Source organism: Mustelus asterias, chromosome 5 (assembly GCF_964213995.1).
Source record: "Mustelus asterias chromosome 5, sMusAst1.hap1.1, whole genome shotgun sequence".
Taxonomy (NCBI): Eukaryota; Metazoa; Chordata; class Chondrichthyes; order Carcharhiniformes; family Triakidae; genus Mustelus; species Mustelus asterias.
In genome coordinates, this window is record NC_135805.1 from 6765102 (window position 1) to 6790178 (window position 25077).

Here is a 25077-nt window from a genome sequence, read left to right on the forward strand (position 1 = left end):
AAGAAGTTTAACAACACCAGGTTAAAGTCCAACAGGTTTATTTGGTAGCAAAAGCCACACAAGCTTTCGGAGCTGCAAGCCCCTTCTTCAGGTGAATACTTGTTCACTCACCTGAAGAAAGGGCTTGCAGCTCCGAAAGCTTGTGTGGCTTTTGCTACCAAATAAACCTGTTGGACTTTAACCTGGTGTTGTTAAACTTCTTACTGTGTTTACCCCAGTCCAACGCCGGCATCTCCACATCTCCCCTGTAGCCATAGATGTAGGATACAAAGATTTCTCTCAAGGCCCCAGCAAGTTCCTCCCTTGCCTTTCTCAGCATTCTGAGGGCGGCACGGTAGCACAGTGGTTAGCACTGCTGCTTCACAGCTCCAGGGACCTGGGTTCGAATCTCGGCTCGGGTCACCGTCTGTGTGGAGTTTGCACATTCTCCCTGTGTCTGCGTGGGTTTCCCCCGGGTGCTCCGGTTTCCTCCCACAGTCCAAAGATGTGCGGGTTAGGTTGATTGGCCATTCTAAATTGCCCCTTAGTGTCCCGGGAATAGTGGTAAATATGTAGGGATATAGGGATAGGGCCTGGGTGGGATTGTGGTTGGTGCAGACTCGATGGGCCGAATGGCCTCTTTCTGCACTGTAGAATTCTATATCCCATCATGCCCTGGGGACTTGTCTACCTTAATGTTTCTCAAGAACCCCAATACCTCCTCCTTTTTGATCTCAACATGATTCAAACTCTCTACACAGACTCATCATCCACCAAGTCCTTCTCTTTGGTGAATACTGACGCAAAGTACTCATTTAATACCTCACCCATTTCCCCTGACTACAGGCAAAAATTCCCTCCCCTGTCCTTGAGTGAGCTGATCCTCTCCCTGGCTACCCTCTTGCTCTTTACATATGTATAAAAAGCCTTGGGATTTTCCTTAATCCTGCTGGCCAATGCTTTTTTGTGACCCCTTTTAGTCCTCCTTAATCCTTGCTTAAGTTTCTTTCTGCTTTCCTTGTATTCCACACTTGCTTCGTGTGTTCCCAGCCTCCTAGATTTGACAAATAATTCCTTTTTCTCTTTGACTAGGCTCACAATATCTCTTGTTGTCCAAAATTCCCAAAACTTACCATACTTATCCTTCATCCTATAGTTTTCTATAGGCCGCCCAATAGCGACAGGGAGGTGGAGGAGCAGATAAGGAAACAGATCCAGGAGAGTTGCAATAATAGCAGAGTTGTTGTGATGGGAGACTTTAATTTCCCAAACATAGATTGGAATATCCCTAGGGTAAGGGGATTGGATGGGGAGGAGTTCGTTAGGTGTGTTCAGGAGGGTTTCCTGACACAGCATGTGGACAAGCCTACAAGAGGAGAGGCTGTACTTGATCTGATACTGACCAATGAGCCTGGACAGGTGTCAGATCTCTCAGTGGGAGAGCATCTTGGGGATAGCAATCATAACTCTATCTCCTTTATGCTTGCATTGGAAAAAGAGAGGATCAGGCAAGCTAGGAAAGCGTTTATATGGAGTAAGGGGAAATATGAAGACATAAGGCAGCAAATTAGAGGAATAAATTGGAAGGAGGCATTCTCAGGGAAATCTACTGAAGAGAGGTGGCAGTTTTTCAAGGAATGTCTGTCTAGGGTTCTACAGGACAATGTTCCGAGCAGACAGGGAGGAGTTGGTAGGTTAAAGGTACCGTGGTGCACGAAAGTTGTGCGGGACCTAGTCGAGAAGAAAAGGAAAGCGTACGAAAGGTTCAGAGAGCTTGGCGAAGATAGGGATCTAGATGAGTATACGGCTTGTAGGAAGGGACTAAAGAAGGAAATTAGGAGAGCCAGAAGGGGTCACGAGAAGGCCTTGGCAAGTAGAATTAAGGAAAACCCTAAGGCGTTCTATAAAGATGTGAAGAGTAAAAGGATGAGACGTGAAGGAATAGGGCCGATAAAAGGTGAAGGCGGGAAAATCAGTACGGAACCAGTAGAAATGGCAGAGGTGCTTAATGAGTATTTTGCCTCGGTTTTCACGCAGGAGAAGGACATGGGTGGATGTACTGTGGGCTTGCGGTGGACAGAAAAGATTGAGTATGTGGACTTTAACAAAGAGGTTGTGCTGGAATCTTTGAATGGCATCAAGATAGATAAGTCGCCGGGTCCAGATGGGATGTACCCCAGGTTTCTGTGGGAGGCGAGGGAAGAGATTGCAGAGCCTCTGGCGATGATCTTTGTGTCGTCGATGGAGATGGGAGAGGTGCCAGAGGATTGGAGGATTGCGGATGTGGTTCCTATTTTCAAGAAGGGGAATAGGGATAGCCCAGGAAAGTACCGACCGGTGAGTCTAACCTCAGTGGTTGGTAAGCTGATGGAGAAGATCCTGAGGGACAAGATTTATGAGCATTTAGAGAGGTTTAGTATGCTCAACAATACTCAGCATGGCTTTGTCAAAGGCAGATCGTGCCTTACGAGCCTGGTGGAGTTCTTCGAAAATGTGACTAAACACATTGACGAAGGGAAAGCGGTAGATGTGGTTTATATGGATTTTAGCAAGGCGTTCGATAAGGTCCCCCATGCAAGACTTCTCGAAAAAGTGAGAGGGCATGGGATCCAAGGGGCTGCTGCCCTGTGGATCCAGAACTGGCTTGCCCAAAGGAGGCAGAGAGTGTGTATAGATGGTCTTTTTCTAATTGGAGGTCGGTCACCAGTGGTGCCCCAGGGATCTGTTCTGGGACCCTTGCTGTTTGTCATTTTCATAAATGACCTGGATGAGGAAGTGGAGGGATGGGTTGGTAAGTTTGCCAACGACACAAAGGTTGGTGGGGTTGTGGATAGTCTGGAGGGATGTCAGAAGTTACAGAGGGACTTGGATAGAACATAAGAACATAAGAAATAGGAGCAGGAGTAGGCCATCTGGCCCTTCGAGCCTGCCCCGCCATTCAACAAGATCATGGCTGATCTGAAGCGAATCAGTTCCACTTACCCGCCTGCTCCCCATAACCCCTAATTCCCTTATCGATCAGAAAAATATCTACCCGTGATTTAAACATATTCAACGAGGAAGCCTCCACCACTTCAATGGGCAGAGAATTCCAGAGATTCACTACCCTCTGAGAGAAGAAGTTCCCCCTCAACTCTGTTCTGAACCGGCCCCCCCTTATTTTGAGGCTGTGCCCTCTAGTTCTGGTTTCCCTTCTAAGTGGAAAGAATCTCTCCACCTCTACCCTATCCAGCCCCTTCATTATCTTATATGTCTCATAAGATCACCCCTCATCCTTCTAAACTCCAACGAGTACAGACCCAATCTGTTTAATCTCTCCTCATAAGCTACACCCCTCATCTCCGGTATCAACCTGGTGAACCTTCTCTGCACTCCCTCCAAGGCCAATATATCCTTTCGCAAATAAGGGGACCAAAACTGCACACAGTACTCAAGTTGCGGCCTCACCAGTGCCTTGTACAGTTGCAGCAAGACCTCCCTGCTTTTATATTCTATCCCCCTCGCGATAAAGGCCAACATTCCATTCGCCTTCTTGATCACCTGCTGCACCTGCAGACTGAGTTTTTGCGATTCGTGCACAAGGACCCCCAGGTCCCTCTGCACAGTCACACGATGTAATTTTTCTCCATTTAAATAATAATCCAATTTACTATTATTTCTTCCAAAGTGGATAACCTCACATTTGCTAACGTTATATTCCATCTGCCAGATCCTCGCCCACTCGCTCAGCCTATCCAAATCTTTCTGCAGACTTTCCGCGTCCTCCACGCAATTCGCTTTCCCACTCACCTTCGTGTCATCAGCAAACTTGAATACCCTAGATTCAGTCCCCTCCCCCAGATCATCGATGTAAATGGTAAACAATTGAGGCCCCAGCACCGATCCCTGCGGCACGCCACTGGTCACCAACTGCCAACCAAAAAAGCACCCATTTATCCCAACTCTCTGCTTCCTGTTAGATAGCCAATCCCCAATCCACGCCAACACCTTACCCCTAACTCCGTGTACCCCAATCTTCTGCAGCAACCTTTTGTGAGGCACCTTATCGAACGCCTTCTGGAAATCTAAAAACACCACATCCACCGGTTCCCCTCTGTCAACTGCACTAGTGACATCTTCATAAAAGTCCAGTCGATTCGTCAAACACGACTTTCCCTTCATGAATCCATGCTGCGTCTGCTTGATCGAACCATTCTTATTCAGGTGCTCTGTTATTTCCTCTTTAATAATGGACTCTAGCATCTTCCCAACTACGGACGTTAAGCTAACCGGCCTGTAGTTACCCGCCTTTTGTCTACTTCCTTTTTTAAACAGCGGCGTAACAGTAGCTGTTTTCCAGTCAGCCGGCACTACCCCAGAGTCCATCGAATTTTGATAAATTACTACTAACGCATCTGCTATTACCTCAGCCATTTCTTTCAGTACCCTGGGATGCATTCCATCCGGGCCCGGGGACTTGTCTACCTTCAGTCCTATTAGTCTACCAAGCACCACCTCCTTAGTAACAGTAATTGTATTAAGGACCTCCCCTCCCACCAACTCTCGATCTCTAATATTCGGCAAACTATTTGTGTCTTCCACCGTGAAGACCGACACAAAGAACTTATTTAAAGTCTCAGCCATTTCCTCGTTTTCCACTATTACATCCCCCCTCTCATCTTCCAAGGGTCCAACATTCACTCTAGCCACTCTATTCCTTTTTATATACTTGTAAAAACTTTTACTATCATTTTTTATATTTTGAGCTATTTTAGTTTCATAATCTATCTTTCCTTTCTTAATCGCTTTCTTAGTCGTTCTTTGTTTTTCTTTAAAGCTTTCCCAATCCACTAATTCTCCACTATTTTTGGCAACTCTGTACGCATCTGATTTTATTTTAATACTCTCCTTTATTTCCTTCGTTATCCACGTCCGGTTATCCTTTTTCTTACAGTCCTTCTTTATCACTGGAATATATTTTTGCTGAGTACTTCAAAAAATCTCCTTAAAAATCCTCCACTGTTCCTCAGCTGTCCTACCTACCAGTCTGCTCGCCCAGTCTACATTAGCCAATTCCACCCTCATCCTATCGTACTCCTCTCTGTTCAAGCAGAGGACACTGGTTTGGGACCCTACTTTCTCACCCTCCATCTGTATCAGAAATTCCACCATATTATGATCACTCATCCCAAGAGGATCCTTCACAAGAAGATCCTTAATCCTACCTGTCTCATTGCACAGAACCCGATCCAAGATAGCTCGCTCTCTCGTAGGTTCTGTTACACTGTTCAATGAAACAATCCCGACAGCATTCCAAGAACTCTTCCTCAAGCCCTCCACGTCCAATTTGAGTCGACCAATCAATATGTAGGTTAAAATCCCCCATGATTATTGCCGTTCCACTTTTGCACGCATCCATTATTTGCTTGTTTATAGCCCTCCCCACCTCTAAGTTATTATTTGGGGGCCTATAGACCACGCCTACCAGTGTCTTTCTCCCCCTACTATTCCTTATCTCCACCCACAACGATTCCAAGTTTTGCTCCTTAGAGCCTATGTCGTCTCTCACTACCGTCCTGTTATTATCCTTTAATAACAAAGCTACCCCACCTCCTTTTTCTACCTGTCTATCCTTCCTAAATGCCTGATAACCCTGTAAATTCAGTTCCCAGTCCCGCTCACCCTGCAACCACTTTTCTGTGATGGACACTAGATCATATTCATTTGTATGGATTTGTGCCATCAACTCATTTACTTTGTTTCGAATGCTTCATGCTTTCAGGCAAAGTGTCTTTATGCCAGCCTTTATCTGGACCCGGTTTGTTGAAGCGCTACTAACATCTCCCAAGCCCTCTCCTCCTTTAGTTGTTTATTCACTATACTCCTGGCATTAGAGTAGACACCTCTCAATCCTATGGTCTGACCTCTCCCCTTCTCTGTTCCCAGTCCACCTGCCCTCTTGCACTGCCTATAACCCTTCTCTGTTTGCGAGCTACCTTCCTCACTCTCAGTCACGTCGCTTTGATCCCCTCCCCCCAACCTATCTAGTTTAAACTCTCCCCAGTAGCCTTAGCCAACCTTCCTGCCAGGATATTGGTCCCCCTGGGATTCAAGTGCCACCTGTTTTTAGTATACAGGTCACACCTGCCCCTAAAGAGGTCCCAATGGTCCAGGAACCTGAATCCCTGCCCCCTGCACCATTCCCTCAGCCACACATTCATCCTCCACCTCACTCCATTCCTTTCCTCACCTTCCCGTGGCACAGGCAGCAATCCCGAGATTACTACCTTTGCTTTCCTCCTTCTCAGCTGTCTCCCTAATTCCCTATACTCTTTTTTCATGTTCCCTTCCCCCTTCTTACCCACATCAGCGGTACCAATATGTACCGCTACCTCTGGCTCCTCTCCCTCCCACCTCAGGATTTCTGGGACACGCCCAGCGACATCCTGGATCCCAGCCCCAGGGAGGCAGACCACCATGCGAGACTCCCGCCTGCCTCCGCAAAATCGCCTGTCCGTCCCCCTGACTGTCGAGTCCCCGATTAATACCGCCTTCCTCCTCCTTTCCTTAGCCCTCTGAGTTACAGGGCCGGACTCCACCCCGGAGACACGGCCACTGCTGCTTCCCCCAGATGGGCTGTACCCCCAACAGTACTCAGACAGATAGGATGCAAGACTGGGCGGAGAAGTGGCAGATGGACTTCAACCCAGATAAATGCGTAGTGGTCCATTTTGGCAGGTCGAATGGGATGAAGGAGTACAATATAAAGGGAAAGACTCTTAGTACGGTAGGGGATCAGAAGGACCTTGGGATCCGGGTCCATAGGACTCTAAAATCGGCCCCGCAGGTGGAGGAGGTGGTTAAGAAGGCGTATGGTGTGCTGGCCTTTATCAATCGAGGGATTGAGTTCAGGAGTCCGGGGATAATGATGCAGCTATATAAGACCCTCGTCAGACCCCACTTGGAGTACTGTGCTCAGTTCTAGTCACCTCATTACAGGAAGGATGTGGAAAAGATTGAAAGGGTGCAGAGGAGATTTACAAGGATGTTGCCTGGATTGAGTGGCATGCTTTATAAGGATAGGCTGAGGGAGCTTGGTCTTTTCTCCTTGGAGAGACGTAGGATGAGAGGAGACCTGATAGAGGTATATAAGATGTTGAGAGGCATAGATCGGGTGGACTCTCAGAGGCTTTTTCCCAGGGTGGAAATGGCTGCTACGAGAGGACACAGGTTGAACGGTGCTGGGGGCGTAGGTACAGTGGAAATGTTGGGGGGAGGTTTTTCACACAGAGGGTGGTGGGCGAGCGGAATCGGCTGCCGTCAGTGGTGGTGGAGGCATGTTCCATGACTAACCTTTTGAAGCACTTCATAATGATGGATGTCAGAGCCACTGGCCGGTAATCATTAAGGCACGCTGCTTGGTTTTTCTTAGGTACTGGGATGATGGTCGTCTTCTTGAAGCAGATAGGGACCTCAGATTGTTGTAAAGAGAGGTTGAAGATGTCTGTGAATACCTCTGCCAGCTGATTCATGCAGGGTTTGAGTGCACGTCCAGGTACCCCATCCGGGCCAGTTGCTATCCGTGGTTTGACCTTCAACAATGCTGGCAACTCAGTGGGAGTTGTGTACAGACCAACAAACAGTAGTCGTGAGGTTGGGAATGGCATCAGGCAGGAAATTAGAGATACATGCAGTAAAGGTACAGCAGTTATCATGGGTGACTTCAATCTGCCTATTGATTGGGCTCACCTAACTGGTAGCAATGCTACCATGGGGGAGGATTTCTTGGAAAGTATAAGGGATGGTTTTCTCAACCAATGTGTTGAGGAACCAATTAGACAACAGGCCATCCTAGACTGGGTATTGTGTCATGAGGGGAAGAGTGACCATAATATGGTAGAAGTCTTCATTAAGATGGAGAGTGACTGAGACTAGGGTCCTGAACTTGAGGAAAGCTAACTTTGGTATGAGATGTGCATTGACTATGATAAGCTGGCAAAGCTGGCAAAGGGGTTGACAGTGGATAGGCAATGGCAGACATTTAAACAACTTCAACAACTGTACATTCCTGTCTGGCATAAGAGTAAATCGGAAAACGTGGCTCATCCATGTCAAACAAGTCAATCAGGGATAGTGTTAAATCCAAGAGGAGGCATATAAATTGGCCTGAAAAAACAGCAAACCTGAGGACTGGGAACAATTTTAAATCTAGCAGAGGAGGACAAAAGGTTTAATTTGAAAGGGAAAAATAGAACACGAGAGTAGGCTTGCAGAAAACATAAAAACTGACTGCAAAAAGCTTCTATAGATAAGCTGGATGCGGGAACAATGTTCCTGATGTTGGGAAAGTATATAAGTAGGGGTCAAAGTCTAAGAATAAGGGGTAAGCCATTCAAGACTGAGATGAGGAAGAACTTCTTCACCCGGAGTTGTGAACCTATGGAATTCTTTGCCACAGAAAGCTGTTGGGACCAGTTCATTAGATATGTTCAAGAGGGAGCTGGGTGTGGCCCTTGTGGCTGAAGGGATCAATGGGTTATGGAGAGAAAATGGGAGTGGGATACTGAAAGTGAATGATCAGCCATGATCATATTGAATGATGGTGCAGGCTCGAAGGGCTGAATGGCCTACTCCTGCACCTGTTTTCTATGTTTTTATGAACTTAAAGCAATTAGAGCATGAAAAAGGACATGCAAACGGAATTAGGGAGAACCGCAAGATATTTTGTAAATACATTAAGGAGAAGAGGATAACCAGGGAAAGAATAGGGCCCATTAGAGACCAAGGGGACAATCTCTGCGTGAAGCTGCAGGACATTGGAAGGGTGTTAAATTAATACTTCTCAGGAAAATATCGGTAAATCAGGAATTAAGAATCTACTGATGACTATGAAACCATTGTAAATTGTCGGAAAAAGCCATCTGGTTCACTAATGTCCTTTTATGGGAGGAAATCTGCCGTCCTTATCTGTTCTTGCCTACATGTGACTCCGGAGCCACAGCAATGTGGTTGACTCGTAACTGGGGATGGGCAGTAAATGCTTGCCCAATCAGTGACGCCCATGTTCCACAAATGAATAAAGAAAAATTCAGGAAAAGTGACTTGAGAATCTTGAACAGTTGACAGTGAGGAGGCTTTGATGGGCTTTAAAATGGATGAATCCCAAGGTCCGGTTGCATCCAGTGGTGCTGTCGGAGGCAAGGCAGGAAATTACAGGGTCTCTGATGTAAGGGAAGAACATAGGAAGTGCCAGATGACTGGAGGTCAGCTAATGTAGTTCCAGAAGGGTGGTAGAAATGAACCAGGAAATTACAGACTGGTGAGTCTCACGTCATTGGTGGGGAAGCTATTGGAGAGAATTCAGCTTCACTTGGAAGGCATGGGTTGATTAAGGATTATCACCGTAGCTTTGTCAGAGGCAGACCATGCCTAATAAATGTGATTGAATTTTTTGAAAAAGCGATTGAATGTGTGGCTAAGGGAAGTGCGGTTGATATAGTTTATATAGATTTTAGCAAAGCCTTTGAGGTCCCTCCATGGGAGACTAAACGGTAAGGTTGAAGCACATAGAATTCAGGGAAACTTGGCAAGATAGGTCCAAAATTGGCTTCATAATAGGACACAAAGGGTGGTGTCAGAAGGCTGTTTGAGTGACCTGAGGTAGTATCCAGTGGTGCACCACAAGGTTCAGTGCTAGATCCATTAAAATGATCAGCAAATTTGCAGATGACACCAAGAATGGTAGGGTGCTTAATAGTGAAGAAGATGGCTGTAGTGTACAGGAAGATATAGATGGGCAGAGCAGTGGTAAATGGTATTTAATCTTGATAAGTGCAAGGTGATGCACTGTGGAAGAAGTAACAAGACAAGGGAGTATTTAATGAATGGTGGACAATAGGAAGCCCAGACGAACAATCAGATCTTGGGGTACTAGTGTCACACAGGCGGATTTAAACTAGTTTGGCAGGGGGGTGGGAACCAAAGCAAAAGTGAATTAACTGACAGGAGATAGAGAGTAGGGCCAGTAAGACTCAGAGGAAGAGCAAATAGAGTGCGGTTACTAATCAGAGGGTCTGGTGGACTGAAGTGCATTTGTTTCAATGCGAGAAGTGTAACAGGTAAGGCAGATGAACTTAGAGCTTGGATTAATATTTGGAACTATAATGTAGCCTGAAAGACGTGTTGGTTAGGTGCATTGACCCGAACAGGCGCCGGAGTGTGGCGACTAGGAGAATTTCACAGTAACTTCATTACAGTGAGGTGGAGATGCCGGAGTTGTACATTTTACAGAGACTTGGTCAAGGGAAGGACAGGATTGGCAGCTTAACATTCCAGGATATAGATGTTTCAGGCAGGATAGAGGGGGATGTAAAAGGGCAAACTCCAGTATCCTGTATTAGCCCAAATTAAAAATAAACATTGCTTCAATTTTCCTGCTTCAGGAACCATAAAAGATTCTGTTCCCAACAACATGGTGCCAAAACATAGGCCAGGCTTGCTTGAAAATACTTGTGCAGAAAACATGATGAAACATGATTCTCTGGGAGGCAAGAGAAGTGATTGCAGAGCCTCTGGCTCTGATCTTCAGGTCGTCGTTGGCCTCTGGTATAGTACCAGAAGATTGGAGGTTAGCGAATGTTGTCCCATTGTTTAAGAAGGGGAACAGAGACTTCCCCGGGAATTATAGACCGGTGAGTCTCACTTCTGTTGTCGGCAAGATGTTGGAAAAAATTATAAGGGATAGGATTTATAGTTATTTGGAGAGTAATGAATTGATAGGTGATAGTCAGCATGGTTTTGTGGCAGGTAGGTCGTGCCTTACTAACCTTATTGAGTTTTTTGAGAAAGTGACCAAGGAGGTGGATGGGGGCAAGGCAGTGGACGTGGTATATATGGATTTTAGTAAGGCGTTTGATAAGGTTCACCATGGTAGGCTTCTGCAGAAAATGCAGATGTATGGGATTGGGGGTGATCTAGGAAATTGGATCAGGAATTGGCTAGCGGATAGGAAACAGAGGGTGGTGGTTGATAGTAAATATTCATCATGGAGTGCGGTTACAAGTGGTGTACCTCAGGGATCTGTTTTGGGGCCACTGCTGTTTGTAATATTTATTAATGATCTGGATGAGGGTATAGTTGGGTGGATTAGCAAATTTGCTGATGACACCAAAGTCGGTGGTGTGGTAGACAGTGAGGAAGGGTGTCGTAGTTTGCAGGAAGACTTAGACAGGTTGCAAAGTTGGGCCGAGAGGTGGCGGATGGAGTTTAATGCGGAGAAGTGTGAGGTAATTCAATTTGGTAGGAATAACAGATGTGTTGAGTATAGGGCTAACGGGAGGACTTTGAATAGTGTGGAGGAGCAGAGGGATCTAGGTGTATGTGTGCATAGATCCCTGAAAGTTGGGAATCAAGTAGATAAGGTTGTTAAGAAGGCATATGGTGTCTTGGCGTTTATTGGTAGGGGGATTGAATTTAGGAGTCGTAGCGTTATGTTGCAACTGTACACAACTCTGGTGCGGCCGCACTTGGAGTACTGTGTGCAGTTCTGGTCCCCACATTACAGGAAGGATGTGGAGGCTTTGGAGAGGGTGCAGAGGAGGTTTACCAGGATGTTGCCTGGTATGGAGGGGAGATCCTATGAGGAGAGGCTGAGGGATTTGGGATTGTTTTCGCTGGAAAGGCGGCGGCTAAGAGGGGATCTTATTGAAACATATAAGATGATAAGAGGTTTAGATAGGGTGGATAGTGATAGCCTTTTTCCTCTGATGGAGAAATCCAGCACGAGGGGGCATGGCTTTAAATTGAGGGGGGGTAGTTATAGAACCGATGTCAGGGGTAGGTTCTTTACCCAGAGGGTGGTGAGGGATTGGAATGCCCTGCCAGCATCAGTAGTAAATGCGCCTAGTTTGGGGGCGTTTAAGAGATCCGTAGATAGGTTCATGGACGAAAAGAAATTGGTTTAGGTTGGAGGGTCACAGTTTTTTTTTTTAACTGGTCGGTGCAACATCGTGGGCCGAAGGGCCTGTTCTGCGCTGTAATGTTCTATGTTAATACATTTTGAAAGGCGCAGTAGCGTAACACCTAAATAAATGAACCATCAACATTCAAAGGTGGTTTCATTTTTAAAAAAGCTTTTAGTTTCACACTACTCGTACTCTGCAATAAATATACATTTTATAAAATCAAAACATGCAAACGTAACTAATATAGTCCATTTCAGTCCTTATCTTCCACCATTGAACACGTCTCCTTTCATCAGATTTGTGACACGCTGCATCCTCATTCCTCTCCAAAATTTTCCTTCAATCCTTAATCCTGTGTTGATTCCAAATCCTATCACAATTTTGTCGTTACAATGATGAATTGCCTCTGGTAATATCCTCAGAGAACTAGGCAGGATCAGGAGGACAAAAACCTCCCGACTGCGTATGGTCAGGGCCATTCAGCAAGGTCTTTTTATCTCTGTCCACTTTCTTGTCAATTGGCCTTAGCTCCTCCTCTCCCAGCAGTTCGACTCCTTTGTTTGCTCTAGATCTGCACCATCATTTTTTGCACACTCTTTGGCACAGACACCCAGTGACCTTAGTATCAGAACCCATGGCAACCATAGTTCCAGAGATTACTGTGGCAGTTAAGCTGCTGCAAAAACTACCATAAGCTATTTGAACACTCGCTATGTACAGTACTGTTTCACTGGACATCCCCATCTTTGCAAATTGTACATAATCACTGTGCCAACAGTGCATTTTAGATGGTGCAATTTTAGCAAACAGTCTCATTTCACCTTGTCGTCCTTTCCTTTTGTCCACAGTAGTACGATACTTCCACTCCTCAATCTCCTTTTTGAAATGACACGTGACTGTTGATTCATCTACACTACTTTTTGCATAGATGAGCTGTTCGTGACAGTCATGAAATTTATGTTCAGACAATTTGAACAACTCTGATTTGATTTGATGTATTATTGTCACATGTATTAGTATACAGTGAAAAGTATTGTTTCTTGCATGCTATACAAAGCAGACTGTTCATAGAGAAAGAAATGAGAGAGTTCAGAATGTAGTGTTGCAGTCATAACTGGGGTGTAGAGAAAGATCAACTTAATGCAAGGTCTGATGGCAGTAGGGAAGAAGCTGTTCTTGAGTCGGTTGGTACGTGACCTCAGACTCGTATCTTTTTCCTGAAGGAAGAAAGTGGAAGAGAGAATGCCCAGGGTGCATGTGGTCCTTAATTATGCTGGCTGCTTTTCCGAGGCAGCGGAAAGTGTAGACAGAGTCAATGGATGGGAGGCTCGTTTGGGTGATTGTTTGGGCTACATTCACGACCTTTTGTAGTTTCTTGCGGTCTTGGCAGTGCTGGAGCCATACCAAGCTGTGATACAACCAGAAAGAATGTTTCTGCGGTCCATCTGTAAAAACTTTCGCAGCGCTGCCCCTTTATCAGGTGAGTGGAGGATTGGGTTCACAAACAGGGCACATATGGACACAGACTCAATTTACAAGTAAATGGATGGAATGCGAGTCTTAACAGGTGCAAGTCCTTACAGGTGCAAACAATGCGAGTGGAGAGAGGGTTAAGTACAGGTTATGGAGGTGTGAATTGTCTCAAGCAAGGCCAATTAGTGAGATTTTGCAAGCCCAGGCAAGTCGTGGGGGTTACAGGTAGTGTGACGTGAACCCAAGATCCCGGCTGAGGCCATTCTCATGTGTGCAGAACTTGCTATCAGTTTCTGCTCGGCGATTCTGCGTTGTCATGTGTCTTGAAGGCCGCCTTGGAGAACGCTTACCCGAAGATCAGAGGCTGAATGCCCTTGACTGCTGAAGTGTTCCCCGACAGAAAGGGGACACTCCTGCCTGGTGATTGCCGAGCGGTGTCCATTTATTCTTTGTCATAGCTTCTGCATGGTCTCGCCAATGTACCATGCCTCGGGACATCCTTTCCTGCCGCGTATCAGGTGGACAACGTTGGCCGAGACGCAGGAGTTTGTACCGTGCACCTGGTGGATGGAGTTCTAATGTGAAATGATGGCATCTGTGTCAGTGATCCTACATGTCTTGCAGAAGGTGCTGTGGCAGGGTTGTGTGGTATCGTGGTCACTGTTCTCCTGAAGGCTGGGTAGTTTGCTGCGAACAATGGTCTGTTTGAGGTTGCGCAGTTGTTTGAAGGCAAGTAGTGGGGATGTTGGGATGGCGAGATGTTTGTCTTCATCGATGACATGTTGAAGGCTCCGGAGAAGATGTCGTAGCTTCACCGCTCAGCGGAAGGACTGGACGACGAAGGGTACTCTGTCCGCCATGTCCCATGTTTGTCTTCTGAGGAGGTTGGTGCGGTTTTTCGCTGTGGTGCGTCGGAACTGCTCATCGATGAGTCGAGCGCCATATCCTGTTCTTATGAGGGCATCTTTCAATGTCTTTAGGTGTCTGCTGAGATCCTCTTCACCTGAGCAGATCCTGTGTACATGGAGGGCTTGTCCGTTGGGGATGGCTTCTTTCACATGTTTTGGGTGGAAGCTGGAGAAGTGGAGCATCGTGAGGTTATCCATGGGCTCACGGTACAGTGAAGTGCTGAAGTGACAGTCCTTGATGGAGATGCGTGTGTCCAAGAATGCAACTGATTCTGGAGAGTAGTCCATGGTGAATCTGATGGTGGGATGGAACTTGTTGATGTCATCGTGTAGTTGTTTCAGTGATTGTTCGCCGTGAGTCCAAAGGAAGAAAATGTCATCAATGTATCTAGTGTACAGCGTCGGTTGAAGGTCCTGTGCGGTGAAGAGGTCTTGTTCGAACCTGTGCATGAAGATGTTGGCATATTGAGGTGTCTCTTCACCGCACAGATTCGAACAAGACTTCTTCACCACACTAAATACATCGATGACATTTTCTTCCTTTGGAAACAACTACATGATGACATGACATACTGCACCTGTTCAGATGAGGAGGATTGCAACAGACACCTACAGACACTGAAAGACGCCCTCGTAAGGATATAACGCCCGACTCATCGATCAACAGTTCCAATGCACCACAGCGAGAAACTGCACTGACCTCCTCAGAAGACAAGCATGGGACATGGCAGACAGAGTACCCTTCGTCGTCCAGTACTTCCCTGGAGCGGAGAAGCTACGATGTCTTCTCCGGAGCCTTCAACATGTTACCAATGAAGATGAACATCTCGCCAAGGCCTTCCTCACACCCCCATTACTTGCCTTCAAACAACCGCGCAACCTCAAACAGACCGTTGTTCGCAGCAAACTACCCAGCCTTCAGGAGAACAGTGACCATGACACCACACAACCCTGCCACAGCAACCCTGCAAGATGTGCCGGATTATCGACAGGGATGCCATCATCTCACGTGAGAACACCATCCACCAGGTAGACGGTACATACTCTTGCGACTCAGTCAACGTTGTCTACCTGATACATTGCAGGAAAGGATGTCCTGAGGTATGGTACATTGGCGAGACCGTGCAGACTCTACGACAGCGGATGAACGGACACCGCTCGACAATCACCAGGCAGGAGCATTCCCTTCCTGTCGGGGACACTTCAGTCGTCAAGGGCATTCAACCTCTGATCTTCAGGTAAGCGTTCCCCAAGGCAACCTTCAAGACACACAACAATGCAGAACCGCCGAGCAGAAACTGGTAACAAGTTCCGCACACATGAGACGATATCAAACAGGATCTTGGGTTCATGTCAGACTACCTGTAACCCCCACGACTTGCCTGAGCTTGCAAAATCTCACTAACTGCCCCAGCTTGAGACAATTCATACCTCTATAACCTGTACTTAACCCTCTCTCCACTCACATTGTCTGCACCTTAAAGACTTGATTACCTGTTAAGACTCGCCTTCCAATCATTATCTTGTAAATTGAGTCTGTGCCTATATATACCCTGCTTGTGAACCCAATCCTCCACTCACCTGATGAAGGGGCAGCGCTCTGAAAGCTTGTGCTACCAAATAAACCTGTTGGACTTTAACCTGGTGTTGTGAGACTTCTTACTATGCCTATCCCAGTCCAACGCCAACATCTCCACATCATCGCATCTCAGACTGAGTAAACATCAGCTTCTCCTTCTGAACCTATGCCAACTTTAGAAGGTCTTATCTGTAAAGTGTTGTTTAATTGGAACAGCATTTTCTCCAACTACCTCACACAATTATTTTAGTACTTCCCAGTGTATTGCAACATATCTCTCCATGTGATTTTAATAACTCAGGTTTTGATTTTCCTCAGGAAGGTAACTCAATAATTTATTCCAATTTCTGAAAACTTCTTCATTTTCCAATTTAATTTGTGGAATGTCACATTCAGATTCTGGATTTGGTTACTCTGAGTTATAACCACTGAAACATCCTGCTTCTGCTTTCCTTCCCTATCAAAATAGGCGGCACGGTAGCACAGTGGTTAGCACTGCTGCTTCACAGCTCCAGGGTCCCGGGTTCGATTCCCGGCTCGGGTCACTGTCTGTGTGGAGTTTGCACATTCTCCTCGTGTCTGCGTGGGTTTCCTCCGGGTGCTCCGGTTTCCTCCCACAGTCCAAAGATGTGCAGGTTAGGTTGATTGGCCAGGTTATAAATTGCCCCTTAGAGTCCTGGGATGCGTAGGTTAGAGGGATTAGCGGGTAAAATATGTGGGGGTGGGACCTGGGTGGGATTGTGGTCGGTGCAGACTCGATGGGCCAGATGACCTCCTTCTGCACTGTAGGGTTTCTGTGAAAATACCATTTGAGCATATTCACATGAGATTTTTCCTTCTGCCTGGCATTCTAATCAAATAATCCACCTCACTCAATTTCATTTCAATGTAATAAAGCCCACTAAACCTTGCTTTTAAAGGTTCACCTACCACTAATACTAAAACTTCAGCCCAACTAGCACAACTACAAATTTTTGATTTCTTATCCACTTCCTGTTTCATCATGCTGTGCCACTTTTAATTGACAGGAAACAGGAGCAATAAATGTTTTTCAGATTGGATGAAGCTTTGTAATGGAGCTCCCTCGGTCAGTGTTGGAACCCTTGCTATATTTTGAATTCATTTCCTCTTTGTGGGATGTAGGCATTGCTGGCTAGGCCTGCATTTGTGACTCAACCCTAGCTGTCCTTTAGAATATGGTGGAGGGTTGCCACCTTGAACTACTGCAGTGCCTGAAGTTTAGGTACACCCACAGTTGTATTTGAGGGGGTTTCAAGATGGTCAGTGACTTGGAGGAGAGCCTCCAGGTAGTGGTGTTCCCATTTATCTGCTGCTCTTGTCCTTCTAGTTAGTAGTGGTCATGGGTTTGGAAAGTGCTGCCTAAGGAACCTCGGTAAGTTTCTGCAGTGCACCTTGTAGATGGTATACAAACGTGCCACTGTTCATCGGTGGTGGGGGTAATTGAATATTTCTGGAAGGAGTAGCAATGAAGTGGGCTGCTTTGTCCTGGATAGTGTCAAGCTTTCTTGAGTGTTGTTGGGGCTGCACGCATTCAGGCAAGTGGACAGTATTCCATTATACTCCCAACTTAAGCCTTGTAGATGGTGGACAGGCTTTGGGTAGTCAGGAGGTGAGTTTCTTGCCACAGGTTTCCTGGACTTTGACCTGCTCTGGTAGTAACAGTATTTATATGGCTTGTCCAGTTCAGTTTCTGGTTAATGGAATCTCCAGGATGTTGATAGTGGGGGATTCAGCAATGGTAATGCCATTGAATGTTAAGGAGAGACTTAGACAGTAGTGTGCAAAGCATGATTTTGAAATTTGTAGATGGTACGAAGATTGAAAGCAGACACAGGGAGAATGTGCAAACTCTACACAGACAGTGACCCAAGCCGGGATTCAAACCCAGGTCCCTGGAACTGTGAAGCAGCAGTGCTAACCACTGTGCTACCGTGCTGCCCAATAAGTCTTAAGATAAGGGGTAGAAAATCTAAAACAGAGTTGAGGAGGAACTACGTCTCCTTCCAGAAATATTCAATTACCCCCACCACCGATGAACAGTGGCACGTTTGTATACCATCTACAAGATGCACTGCAGAAACTTACCGAGGTTCCTTAGGCAGCACTTTCCAAACCCATGACCACTATTAACTAGAAGGACAAGAGCAGCAGATAAATGGGAACACCACTACCTGGAGGCTCTCCTCCAAGTCACTGACCATCCTGAAACCCCCTCGAATACAACTGTGGGTGTACCTAGACTTCAGTCTAATTTTGAACTTAATGTGCAAAAGTATATTGGTGGATTGAGCAGACAAGGAGCAGATTTAGTCCATTATTGAGATATCTGAGGTGATTCATTTTGGCAAGAACAATATAGAGAGAATATATAGAATAAAGAGAAAAACTCTTAAGGAGGTGCAAGAGCCAAGTTCATAAATTCATAAGATATAGGAGCAGAATTAGGTTATTCGGCCCATCGAGTCCGCTCCGCCATTCGATCATGGCGGATATGCTCCTCATCCCCATTTTCCTGCCTTCTCCCCATAATCTTTCAACCCATTCTCAATTAAAAATCTGTCTAACTCCTCCTTAAATTTACTCACTGTCCCAGCATCCGCCGCACTTTGGGGTAGCGAATTCCACAGATTCACAACCCTTTCGGAGAAGTAGTTCCTCCTCAACTCTGTTTTAGATTTTCTACCCCTTATCTTAAGACTTATTGGGCAGCACGGTAGCACAGTGGTTAGCACTGCTGCTTCACAGTTCCAGGGACCTGGGTTTGAATCCCGGCTTGGGTCACTGTCTGTGTAGAGTTTGCACATTCTCCCTGTGTCTGCATGGGTTTCCTCCGAGTGCTCCGGTTTCCTCCCACAGTCCAAAGATGTGTGGGCTAGGTTGATTGGCCATTCTAAATTGCCCTTAGTGTCCCGGATGCATAGGTTAGAGGGATTAGTGGGTAAATATGTGGGAATATGGGGATAGGGCCTGGGTGGGATTGTGGTTGGTGCAGACTCGATGGGCCGAATGGCCTCTTTCTGCACTGTAGGATTCTATGATTTCTATGACTATGACCTCTCATCCTAGAATGCCCCACCAGTGGAAGCATCCACTCCATGTCTACTTTATCCATCCCTTTTATCATCTTCAATACCTCAATTTGATCTCCCTAAACTGGCCTAAACTGTTCAATCTCTCTTCATATGACAAACCTCTCTTCTCTGGAATCAATTTTGTGAACCTCCTCTGAATTGCCTCCAATGCCACTATATCTTTCCTCAAATATGGGGACCAAAACTGTGCACTTTACTTCCGGTGCGGCCTGACCAATGCCTTGTATAGTTGCAACAATACTTCCTTACCTTTATATTCTGTTCCTTTAGCCATAAATGCCAACATACCATTCGCTTTCTTTATTATCTGCTGTACCTGCATGCTAGTTTTCTATGACTCATGAACGAGGATCCCCAGATCCCTCTGCACCTTATTATCTAAGGTGACTTAGATAATAAATCACCTTCCCACTTTTGTGACCAAAATGCATGACCTCACACTTCTCCATGTTAAACTCCATCTGCCACATTTTGGCCCAGTCTCCTAACCTATCTATATCCATTTGTAAGGTTCTTATTTCCTCATTGCAACTTAGTGTCCCGCCCATTTTTGTGTCATCTGCAAATTTGGCTATAGAGCCACATGAACAGAGTGGGAATGGAGGGGTACAAAAGAATAGTCTAGTTTGGACCAGGGATCGGCACGGGCTTGGAGGGCCGAAGGGCCTGTTCCTGTGCTGTATTGTTCTTTGTTCTTTGTTCTATCCCTGTATCCAAATCATTAATATAGATTGTAAATAGCTGGGGCCCAAGGACTGAACCCTGTGGCTTCTTGCCATCCAGAAAAAAAACCATTTATCCCAACTCTCTGTCTTCTGTCCATCAGCCAATCACCTATCCAAGATAATAAATTACCCCTAATCCCATGTGATCTAACCTTGTGAATTAACCTTTTGTGCGGCACCTTATCAAACGCCTTCAGGAAGTCCAGATACACGACATCTACAGGATCCCCATTATCCACTTTGCTTGTACATCCTCAAAGAACTTTAGCAAATTAGTCAAACATGATTTGCCTTTCATAAAACCATGCTGACTCTGATGGATAGTGTTTTGACTTTCCAAATGTCCTGATATTTCTTCCTTGATAGTTGATTCTAACACTTTCGCAACCACAGATGTTAAACTAACTGGTCTGTAATTTCCCACATTTCACCTCCCTCCCTTTCTGAATTAGTATTTTTCCAATCCATTGGAACCTTTTCTGTGTCCAGGGAATTTTGGAATATTATAACCAATGGATCCACTATCTCCGCCGCCACTTCTTTTAATACCCTAGGATGTAGGCCATCAGGCCCGGGGGACTTATCTACCCTCAATCTCAATAGTTTGCTGAATATCTTTTCCCTGTCGATGATGATTGTTCTAAGTTCTACCCTTTCTATTACCTCTGACTTGCCCGTTCCTATAGGAATGTTACTAGTATCCTCCACCGTGAAAACTGAGGCAGATTTAGCATCTCTGCCATTTCAGTGTTCCCCACTATTAACTCTCCGGTTTCATTTTCCAGGGGACCAATGTTCACCCTTGCGACTCTTTTCCCTTTTATATACCTATGGAAGCTTTTGCTATCCTTCTTGATGTTTTGCGCTAGTTTTCTTTCATAATTTACCTTAGGTCTTTTTATTACTTTTTTAGTATCCCTTTGTTTATGTTTGAAAGTTTCCAAATCTTCCAACCTGCCAGGGAGAACATACAAACTCCACACAGTGACCTGAGGCCAAAATTGAACCCGGGTCCCTGGCGCTGTGAGGCAGTAGTTATTTGTGTGTGTCTATATGTATATGAATATTTTTTTAATTTAATTTTTATCCAGTGCTGCAAGCAACACTTTTAATACGTGATCCAGAGACTGGGAAACTGTACTCAAACTTTGATCATAGAATTCTTGAGATTCTTCGAGAGGCTAAATGTATGTTAAAGATGGACTTAGAGGTGCCAGAGTCAGCCAAACGTCTACTAAAAATTGAAAATATGCTGAAGGCCAATGCTAATAATTTGGAGGTAGGTCCTATTTATACGCTGAAGAAAATTGATGCAGGACGTATCTTGCAGCTTCTGTTTATACTTCCAACACAGCCCTACAACATAATGTCATTACTGTGAGCTGCAGTACAAACTAAAACGGTAGAACGAACTTTATTCATGTTACAATGCAAAAGATGTTTTGGCATTAATTTATCAGAGCATGCAGGAAATTATTCCTTCCAAGTCTCCTGACAAAAGATACCCGCATCAGCTCTCTTCCCTACTCTAAGTAAATGTTGGGGCTGAAGACTTCTAAGCCTCGATTTTAAAGCCCTCCTCTCCATGATGGCTACTTGCTAATCTTCCCCCTGGGTACTTTTAATATGCTAGATTTTTGGAGGACCACTAGCTACCACCTATTGTTTTCTGTGTTCTATTCTGCAATAAGGGAAATAACAGATCCATGAGTAAGTGTAGTAAAACCACAAAATGTTGCTGGTCTGGCAACATCTGTGGAGAGAGAAACAGAGTTAATGTTTTGAATTCATGTGACCCTTCTACAGTGAATGTCATGTGTTCACTTGATGGATAATGAGTGGCTATGAATTTGCATTCGGGTGTACTTTGCAGTTTCTGCTTATACTGTTGTAACCCAGGTCAGAAACTCCAAGGTGTTTCATAAAGTCAGCCTATACCATAAGTATAGGCTGCACTTTGAATTTGGCACAAGTGAGCATAAGACGTTTCACTCAGGTATGTTTCAAATCACCCACTAGGAGCTTTTATCAAACAAAGTTTAGGACACAGTTAACATGCTATTTTTTTATTATATAACTTATTACAAAAAAGAACAACCATGATATTGTTTGAATCTTATCAGTTAAATATACTGTTCCAAACCAAACAACCCCTACAAACATTTTCTAGGCTTAGCACAGAAAGCAAGTACGCTCACACGATGCTGGATTTTGCAGCTTTGCAACACCTGCTGTGAATTAGTGCTTTGCATGTGGCATTGAAACACTGAGGCCTTTTGGCCCTGGCACTTTCAGCACACCTCAAGAGACAGAGACACTATTTGCTTCTAGTTAGCTAGCCACCGACAGCAGAGCTTCCAACACGAGAGACACAAAAAAACACTATTTTCAGCCTGCAGCCCAAACAGCTTCTTTGAAAATGAAACCTTTGGATTTTTCCTGTGGAGGAAAAAATCTGAATTACAAAAGGGTCATAAAACTCCAGGACATTGTTAGTCCAAATTAAAAATAAACAAGATGCCCATGCTTCAGTAACAATTAGGGGACACTGGCTTAGACAGCACAGCATCAAAATAAAAATAACCAGGCCTGTTTCAAAAAACCTGCAGAGAACATGGTTAAAATACATTTCTTAAAGGCATGGTAGTGTCACCCCACCCCACACCCCCTTATGAAAAAATGAACCATCAATATTCAAAGATGGCTTCATTTTTCAAAACCTTTTAGTTTCATACTAGGACTCTACAATATATGCATTTTTATAAAATCAACACATGCAAGCAAACATAACAGTAATATTGTGAATTTCAGACTTTGTCTTCAAGTATCGAAAATTCCTTCTTTCTTTTCTCAACATGCTGCTTTCTCCCCAAGATTCTCTTTCAGTCTTTAATCCTTGCTTGAATGCCAAGTTCGAGCTCACTTTTGTCGTTACGCTGATAAATTAGCTCTGGTAATGTCCTCAGAGAACTAAAGTTAAAGTTTATTTATTACGCGCAAGAAGGCTTACATTAACACTGCAATAAAGTTACTTTGAAGATCCCCGAGTCGCCACACTCCGGTGCCTGTTCAGATACACCTGAGGGAGAATTTATCATGGCCAATGCATGTAACCAGTCTTTCAGACTGTGGGAGAAAACCGGAGCACCCGGGAGAAACCCACGCAGAACATTCAAACTCAGTCATCCAAACTCAGTGATCCAAGCTGGGAATTGAACCCAGGCCCCTGGCGCTGTGACACAGGAATGCTAACCACTGCGCCACCGTGTCTCCCATCTGAAGTCAGACACCTCATCCATTAGGCTATGTGGTCAGCTAGGCAGGATCAGGAGAATAACACATTACATGTGTGGAGTCAGGGCCATTCAGAAAGGTCATTTTATCCCAATCTTTCAATTTTATAACTCTTTTGAATCCATTGCACTCGACAGTGCAGAAGGAGGCCATTCGGCCCAACGAGCCTGCACCGTTCACAATCCCACCCAGACCCTATCCCCATAACCCAATGCATTTACCCTAGCTAGTGCCCCTGACACTAAGGCCTCCACAGAGGGCTGTGGAGGCCGAGACGTTGAGCGTCTTCAAGACAGAAATTGATAAATTCTTGATTTCTCGAGGAATTAAGGGCTATGGGGAGAGAGCGGGTAAATGGAGTTGAAATCAACCATGATTGAATGGTGGAGTGGACTCGATGGGCCGAATGGCCTTACTTCCGCTCCTATGTCTTAATTCAGCAAGACCAATCCACCTAACCCGCACATCATTGGACTCTGGGAGGAAACCCCGGAGTAAACCCACGCAGATACGGGGAGAACGTGCAAACTCCACACAGACAGTGACCCAAGCCGGGAATCAAACTCAGGTCCCTGGTGCTGTGAGGCAGCAGTGCTAACCACTGTGTCACCGTGCCGCCCACAGGTTGGGTGAGTGGGCAAATCAATGGCAGATGCAGTATAATTTGGATAAATGTGAGGTTATTAACTTTGGAAGCAAAGACAAGAAGGCAGATTACTACCTGAATGGCTGTAAATTGGGAGAGGGGAGTGTGCAGCAGGACCTGGGTGTACTTGTGCACCATGGCTGAAGGTAAGCATGCAGGTGCAGCAGGTGGTAAAGAAGGCAAATGGTATGTTGGCCTTTATTGCGAGAGGTTTTGAGTACAGGAGCAGGGATGTGTTGTTGCAATTATACAGGACCTTGGTGAGGCCACACCTAGAATATTGTGTGCAGTTTTGTTCTCCTTTTCTGAGGAAGGATGTTCTTGCTCTCGAGGGAGTGCAGCGAAGGTTTACCAGGCTGATTCTGAGGATGGAGGGACTGATGTATGAGGAGAGGTTGACTAGGTTAGGATTGTTTTCACTGGAGTTCAGACGAATAAAGGGGGATCTCATAGAGACTTATAAAATTCTAATAGGACTAGACACGGTAGATGCAGGGAGGATGTTCCCGATGGTGGGGGAGTTCAGAACCAGTGATCACAGTCTGAGGATTCAGGGGGGCAGCACGGTGGCACAGTAGTTAGCACTGCTGCCTCACAGCACCAGGGATCCAGGTTCAATTCCAGCCTAAGGTTACTGTCCGTGTGGAGTTTGCATATTCTCCAGTGTCTGCATGGACTTCCTCCAGGTGCTCTGGTTTCCTCCCACAGTCCAAAGATGTGTGGGTTGGGTTGATTGGCCATGATAAATTAATCCTAGTGATAGGGGGGTTAGCAGGGTAAATATGTGGGGTTGTGGGTGTAGGGCCTGGGTGAGATTATGGTCGGTGCAGACTCAAGGGCTGAGTGGCATTTTTCTGCACTGGAGGGATTCTATGATTTGGGGTAGACCATTTAGGACGGAGGTGAGGAGACAGTTCTTCACTCAAAGAGTGGTGAACCTGTGGAATTCATTACCACAGGGAGTAGTTGATGCCAAAACGTTGAATATATTTAAGAGGTGGCTAGATATAACACTTGGGGCGAATGGAATGAAAGGCTATGGGGAGAAAGCAGGATTAGACTATTGAGTTGGACGATCAGCCATGATTGTACTGAATGGTGGAGCAGGATCGAAGGGCCAACTGACTTCCTCTTGCTCCTATCTTCTATGTTTCTATGTCTAGGTGATCCCCAGGATGCTAATTGGAGGTGGACAAACCAGCACCTGTAGCCTGTGATGCCCTGGGCATGCATCTACTCGACACATGGAGGGCTGTGGCCGACTTGAGGATGACACTGGTGTATCTGCACACCCTGTTCATCCAGCTGCCCGTGAGATATGCCCCGGTGTGAGGAAGGGAGGATTCAGAAGGTCTGGAGATCTATGAGATCTGGAGACCTATGAGGCCTGGCATAGGCTCCAGCACTTCCTCCTCCCT

At 45.6% G+C, this 25077-nt stretch overlaps 1 protein-coding gene across 1 annotated transcript in view; it reads left to right on the top strand.

The window, feature by feature from the left end:
* Positions 1 to 25077, top strand: part of LOC144493944 (dynein axonemal heavy chain 8-like) — a 1661706-nt gene that overhangs the window by 331412 nt on the left and 1305217 nt on the right. Inside the window, exon 17 of the mRNA XM_078213521.1 lies at positions 20811 to 20998. Coding sequence (XP_078069647.1) covers positions 20811 to 20998 — 188 coding nt within the window. The remainder of the gene's footprint in view (positions 1 to 20810; positions 20999 to 25077) is intronic.